General features: G+C 35.8%; 1 protein-coding gene across 3 annotated transcripts; it reads right to left on the reverse strand.

Moving 5' to 3' along the window:
* Nucleotides 1-316: 316 nt before the first annotated feature.
* Nucleotides 317-4,205, reverse strand: LOC143582609 (plant UBX domain-containing protein 7-like). 3 transcript variants are annotated; one of them, XM_077065129.1, is made up of 10 exons: nucleotides 3,942-4,205; nucleotides 2,223-2,332; nucleotides 2,039-2,149; nucleotides 1,756-1,951; nucleotides 1,608-1,685; nucleotides 1,457-1,525; nucleotides 1,229-1,372; nucleotides 1,019-1,130; nucleotides 690-949; nucleotides 317-609 (listed from the first exon to the last, which is right to left on the reverse strand). In XM_077065129.1, the coding sequence occupies exons 1-10, from the start codon at nucleotides 4,044-4,046 to the stop codon at nucleotides 445-447; spliced, it is 1,350 nt and encodes a 449-aa protein (XP_076921244.1). In that variant the 5' UTR covers nucleotides 4,047-4,205; the 3' UTR covers nucleotides 317-444. The 3 variants fall into 3 exon arrangements, with proteins under 3 accessions (XP_076921244.1, XP_076921243.1, XP_076921242.1); XM_077065128.1 differs by having other exon boundaries at nucleotides 690-958; XM_077065127.1 differs by having other exon boundaries at nucleotides 690-1,130.
* Nucleotides 4,206-6,837: the final 2,632 nt, after the last annotated feature.

Below are 6,837 nucleotides of genomic sequence, written 5' to 3' on the forward strand. Positions count from 1 at the left end.
TAGTCAAGCTTGAGTTCGTTAAACGAGCTAAATTCAAACTCAAACTATCCTTTAATTACATTATTTTTCTTAATAACTTTATATTCCTTACAATTTTACTGTTTAATAAAAGTTGCTCTTTAAAATAAACTTATGAAGGCATAATTAGTGATCATTTCTGATTTCACTTGATATGTTATTCAAATGCAATAAAGTTAAAACAGAATATATACTGAAATTGTTAGAATTCAACTCATGATTATGATGCCATCACAAGTGACATCAAAATGATCAAATAAACAAAAAAGATTATATATAACCATATAATCATGTATACATAAACAGCAGAGAATAAATAGAACCATGAACAAAAAAATAGAATTCCATTTAGATGACCAAAAAAAGTCAACGAAGAATCCAGAATTTTAAACCAAAACTGTTCGGTGCAAAGCGATCATATCATCTTCATTCCCAAGTGACCGAAATCATGGAATTCGCCAGCCCCGACTGGTCAAACGTTGACTCGCAGTCAAAGTCCAAATCCTTCACTGCACCAGGAATCGCATGAGTTAATTGAAACCGCTTTTCATCACTACCCTCCAAGTTCTCATGACAAAATGACCACAACAGCTGAAAAAAAAACACAAAATCACTAATCATTGGTCAAAAGTCGAAAGTCAAAGTCAAAGTCACAGGTCAAAGAATGTTACCTGTATCGGATCAGCGCGTAAAAAGTTCCTCTGAAGCCTGCGTCCATCTGGAAGACGAACACCGACTCTGCAAATCAAATTCCTGTCACCCTTCGGTTCTTCAGGCAACGATGGATAATTATATTTTTCAGATTTTTTAATTTCTTCTTTATTATTTATAACATCTGAATCTTTTAACGGTTCTTTAACGCTATTTTCCATCGTTGTCTCCATCGATAACGCTCGTGCGACTCGCACTTCATCTTCTTCATCTGTTCCATCTGCAACCACTGCATCATCAAAAGTCAGTAATGGTCGCAAAGTCAACGAGTTCGGGTCAAAGTCACAACCTGACACAGCGTGGATTTTGGGAGGCGGGCCCTGAGAATCTTCTCGTGGGCGTTTGTGGGACAATCTGATATTATGATTGTTCGGGCTACCTTTCATGAACTGCAACAAATCCTGTTACAAAAATAATATTTTTTTTTCAAATTTGAGTACATAATTTATAAAAATTCACATCTTAAGTTTCCAAAAATTTAATTAAATAAACAAAGTACCTCCAACAAACTTTCTGGTTGGATCATACCGCGCCACGAACGCATTCTTTGACCCGTAACAGGGTCAATGACGAGAGTTACAGGAACAGTCTCCAATTTGTAGTATGTTTTTATCTTTCTTCCCTCTTCTGCATCATCACATACCTAAATGCATAAAACGCAAAAATATAATTTTCATATATATAAATAAAAATAACAAAAAAAGGAAGCATATAAAGAAAATATAACCTGCCAAAAGATGAAATTGGAAGTGATTGTTGGAGAAACTGCTTCATTAGCCCACGTATCACGGTTAAGCTACACAAAAAATAAATAAAATTGACAGACAACAAATAATAATGTGTTACATAATATAATATTAGTAGATAATAATATATACCGTGTGCGAGCTAAACTCTCTGGTAGATTGTAAGTTCACTATAAGCCAGCGGTCTTGCGCTTTTGCAGCTTCTTTTGCCTGCCAATGTAACAAATAATATATAAACGTTAACGGACCATGAATAAAATAATAAAAAAAAAACTTTTACCTTCTCAAACTGGCCGTGAAACATCAAAGCAAAAGGAGGGCGGTATAATGTAGCAAGATTATCTCGTGATTTACGACGTGTTGATGTAGTAGCCCCTTGATTCGTTTCCCATACTCCCGCATGTTTTAACTCATCATCAAAGTTCCGAAAGGGGACCACTGTACGCGGTTCAAGCGGATTGTAACCGAATCTTCCTCTTCAATCATAATAATAATAATAATATCATTTATAAATGTGTAAGTGTGTAATAATAAGCTTCTAATTGATATAAAACACGACATACCCATAGAGCAACGGGGCGTCGTAAAGAACGTCCCTTTTCACGGGCAGAGGTGCACGAACATCACTGCCATCATTTTCGACATTACCAGGTCCCACATGATTCTCAGAGCCTCTAATGAAACATTTAAAAATAAATTAAAAAACACAGATAAACAAAAATATTATCAAATTTGACATCCACATACCCTGTAATTTGTTCAGGTAAAATCCCGTCATTTTCTAGCGGTGTTGGTGCTCCACCGTCATTACCGACATAAAAAAGCTGAATTGCTTCATCAAGCTTCCAGCTTGTCGCCTGAATGTACATAGAATGATTAGTATCAGAATCATGAATATGAATATCAACTATCAAACATTTGTTTTGCATAATCCAAGATACTAACTACCTATATTCTTTAAACAAGACAAGCTGTAACTCCCTAAAAAACAAATGCCCTAATCTCTAATATTTATACACCGTCGAGCCCTAATATCATGATACTACAGTCAACCAACAACAAATAAATAAAAAGGTTTTACAAAATCAACCTACAACCTTAAAACAAGATTGGTTCTCTACCATTATCAGCTCAAAACCATAATCTTCATATATATAAATAAAAATAACAAATTTAAACAGATAACTGTTTTCTTGATGAATTGATTAAGATACTAACTACTTATGTTCTTTAAACATATCAAATATTAATACCTTAAAAGAAAGACTAAACTGCCCAAATGCAAAGCCTTAACCTTTAATAGTTATACACCTTCAAGCCTTAATATCATTATATTACAGTCAAAACATAACAAAAAAAATAGTTTTTGAAGATCAACCTTAAAACAAGATTGGTGTTTCCATTTTCCAATATCAGCCCAAACTAATCTTTAAACATATCAAGTTTTAACTCCTTGAAAAATACTAAAATGCTGCAAAGCCCTAATCTTTAATAGTTATACAACCTTCGAGCCCGATATCTTAATACTACAATCAAAACATAATATAAAAAAAAAAAAAAAAAAAAACTGTTGCTACAACAAAGATAAGACCATTGATAGTGAATAGACTGGTTAGGCTAAAAGGCTTCAAGGGTTCAGTTTAGCCTAACGCAGTTCGTGGTGTCCCTCTACGTTTGCAAAACGTAGAAGGAGGTTCACTAGTTTGTTATTAGTTGTTATAGTTCACCAAGGATCCGAAACCGTGATGTTTGGAATCGGTTTTAAGATGATGTTCTTGATGAAGCTATGAAGTTATTGAAGTAAGAAAGAAAAAGCTAAGAGCATATTTCTCAAGGAAGAGGAGAAGATTAGGGAGATGGTGTTATCTGCCCAGATCTTGGTGTCCTTATGGCTAAGTTCTCATTATATAGAAGGAGAGACTGAGCCTTTTGTCCAGTGTACAAACTAATTGATATCCAGTTCGCTTAGAGGGTTGACCTTTGTGGGCGGGAAGCTTTGGACCGTTGGTCCATGATTAAAATAATAATACTTTATATGAGCATGTCCCTTGCTCAGAGGGAACAGTGATTTGATTAGTGAGTTGACATCGTACTGTAGCACGTGGGTACTGTTCACGTACTTGTTTACATAAATTTGGGCGGGAAATGAAGCCTTTAACCTTTTAACCCTTTTAGCGTTAATGTGTTTCAGCCATTTTATTATTTTTTTGGGCTACCCCCGTCATCAAAAACTATTGAGGATCAACCTCAAACCTTAAAACAAGATTAATGTTTCAATATCAGCGCAAACCGCAAAGCCGCAAACCCCTAATCTAAAAAATAAAAATAATTCTTAAGCACCAACCTACAACCTTAAACATATAATCAGTGTTTCCAACATCACCTCAAAACCCTAATCTATTAAAAAAAAATCTTGATAAATCAATCAATCAACAAATAATAATATATTATTAATCAAACAAACACCTGTAAGAACTGTCTAGCAATATCCGGAGTCTGGCCAACGGCAATTTCAAGAAACGAAGAGACCATCATCTGCTGATCAATTTCAACACCGTCACCACCGTTCATCTTCGATTATTATTATTATTCGTTTAACAATGTATTATATTATATTATATTATATTAATCAATCAGAGTTAATAAATTAAATTAACCAAAACCCTGATGGGATATTGGATCGGAATTTAAGTTATAAGATGAAAAACTGAAAATTATTATTATTATTATTATATATTTAGATAATGAATTTTTGGAATTAAATTTTGTATTCCTAAAATACTTCATTTATTTGAAAGTTTTGAGAAAAGAAGATTTTAAAAACTGGTTATTGGTTGCTGGTTGGATCGGTTTTAAAATTTGAATAAACAAATTATTAGACTTTAAAAAATTTGTAAAGATAAAACCTTTAAATAACCAACGGGTTTGGAGGTCATGGGTTTAAGTCTCATAGATGACGGAATTTCGTTCATCGAAAAATAAAAATAAAAACAACATGATATAAGTCTAAAACCAATATATATATATATATGGGCACGGTTTTAAGATATGATTTTATATTTGAGCTATAGAATAATAAAAAAATCAAAAAAAATGTTTGTTGTGGGTTAACACTGACTATTTGAGCTCTAAATTTTTAATATTTGTTTGTATATCTATACTATATATAAAGAATGAGTGAGGGACCTTTTAATTTTTAAGAGGTACCAAAGTTGTTGCTTTTAGTACAAACTATAATGCATAAATTTAAGACATTTTAGGGGCAATTTTGTCTTTTGACAATTTTGTCTTTTAGCAAAACTAAAATCATACGGTTGATTTTTAAGTTATTCAAAATTAACTACAAGTTTGGTCCTTTAACTTAGCCATATTTTGTTAATTTATATAATAGTTACATATATACCTCTTATTTTAAACTAACTACCCTGACGACATTTAAACGTTTATAACTTTTTCACACGCTAATATTTTTTTAAAAACATTATACCATAAAAACGAGTATTTCATTATCTTTAATTTGAGTATGGTATTGCTATATTTTTTCTATTTTAAAAACTTAATGTGTTACCTGATTACCATTAAAGACCGGCAAACGAATCGGTTGGGTTCGGGTCATGGGTCTACAAGGTTAAGGTTGTAATGAGTCGATATAAAAAGGTTAATTTGGTTTGGAACGGGACGGGTTTGGGTTGAAAGGGGTCAAGTCATAACGAATTTCGGGTTTAAACAGTGTCAAACGAAACTAGTTGCGGGTCAAGACGAGTTCAATGCAGCGTTAAATGCGCATCGACACCTGATTACACGTGTACAATCGTTGTGTGACGTGCTTACTAATACCGGCTAAGATTCCAATGCCGAAATACGAACATACTATCTTCGGGTTACGCACAAACTATTTTGAAGCCACGCACATACAGAAACGGTAACACCGGTTACGCATCCGATGATATGTTTGCATGCATACCGCGCCGCATCGCGGCGGCACGTAGCTAGTATTTTAAAAAGTATGAAACTTAAAACCCCCATCTCTTTTTAAAGATTCAAGAATCACTTTTCTGTTACAACAGAAGAATGATTGGTGGGAATTTAGACGGGGTTGAGGTAAGAATTGAAATGATTAAAATTGAGAGTTAATTGTGGTTTTACTCCCTATGATTTGATCTAAGGGGGTGTTTGGTAGAGGGATTTGATTGGGGAGAAATGGAATTAGAAATATTTCTTTTGTTTGTTTTCCACTTTTCATTTCTATTTCTCTTTCTATTTCTCGAAAACTAGAGAATTCCATTTCTCTTTAAAACAAAGAGAAGTCCATTTCTCAGCAGCCTCCTCATAGCATGTCACCACCTCGTCTCCGGCCACCACCTCGTCTCCGGCCACCACCCCGTCTCCGGCCGCCACCTCGTCTCCAAGTCTGCAACCGCCACCTCGTCTCCAAGTCTGCAACCACCACCCCTCTCCGCCGTTCGCAGTGGTGAACACAGAGATGGTAACCGGTTGTAGGTTGCAGGTGATACGGGTGAACGGAGATTAGGGTTTCAAGTGGTGGATCGTGGTAGGTTAGGGTTTTCAGATGGTCGGGTGATTGTGGTCGCAGGTGGGTGACAGTGGTGGTGGAAATCGGCGGTGGTCGCAGGTGGCTTCTGATTATCATCATCATCATCGCCACCACAACCACCACCACAAAATCTCCAAAGAGGCAGTGATGACAGATCTGAGCCTCCTTTTTCTATATCTTATGTTCCAAAAATTTGAATCTTTTTAATTTCTTGTGTACTGTGGTTGAAGAAGGGGATTTGGTGGCGGCAGCCGGTGGTGGTGGGCTGTGGTTGAAGAAAGGGCTGTGGTGGTGGTGCTGGTGGTGTGGGGCTGTGGTGGTGGTGCTGTGGTGGTGCTGCTGATGGTGGTGGGGCTGTGGTGGTGCTGTGGTGGTGGGGCTGGTGGTGGTGGGGCTGTGGTGGTGGGGCTGCGGTGGTAAGTGGTGTCAGGTTGGGTGGAGGTGGGGTTGGGTATGGTAGAGTTCTCTGTTTATTTTCTCGTGTACCAAACAAGAGAAATGATTCTCATTCTCCATACCAATTCTCTTTCTCTACAATTCCATTTCCATTAATCTTTTAGTTTTGTTTTTCCTCAGCCGACACCACTTTTTTAACTCCATTAAATATTTCCGTTAGTTATCTGAAGTACAAGCGTTAATGCATATACTACATTATGTTTTAACTTTAACTTCGCTTTATATTTTCTCTGTTTAATTCATCTCTCATGTCTTCATCAAACAACAAACCACCACTAACCGTGAAATGCCGTTGTCGACCAAAAATAGGGTTTCTTGATAGCGACAGATGTATGTGTTGATGGTGTGTCA

Source organism: Bidens hawaiensis, unplaced genomic scaffold (assembly GCF_021521415.1).
Source record: "Bidens hawaiensis isolate Kalapana, Puna unplaced genomic scaffold, B.hawaiensis_p1.1 tig00031803_1, whole genome shotgun sequence".
Lineage (NCBI taxonomy): Eukaryota > Viridiplantae > Streptophyta > Magnoliopsida > Asterales > Asteraceae > Bidens > Bidens hawaiensis.

Bases quoted from the DNA above. Each gene is read 5' to 3' on its own strand.
- LOC143582609 (XM_077065127.1), bottom strand. From the start codon at position 4,046: ATGAACGGTGGTGACGGTGTTGAAATTGATCAGCAGATGATGGTCTCT. The intron at 1,526-1,607 runs GTATATATTATT...TTTTTTGTGTAG, and splicing joins GAGAGTTTAGCTCGCACACG to CTTAACCGTGATACGTGGGC. The intron at 1,131-1,228 runs GTACTTTGTTTA...TTTTTGTAACAG, and splicing joins AACCAGAAAGTTTGTTGGAG to GATTTGTTGCAGTTCATGAA.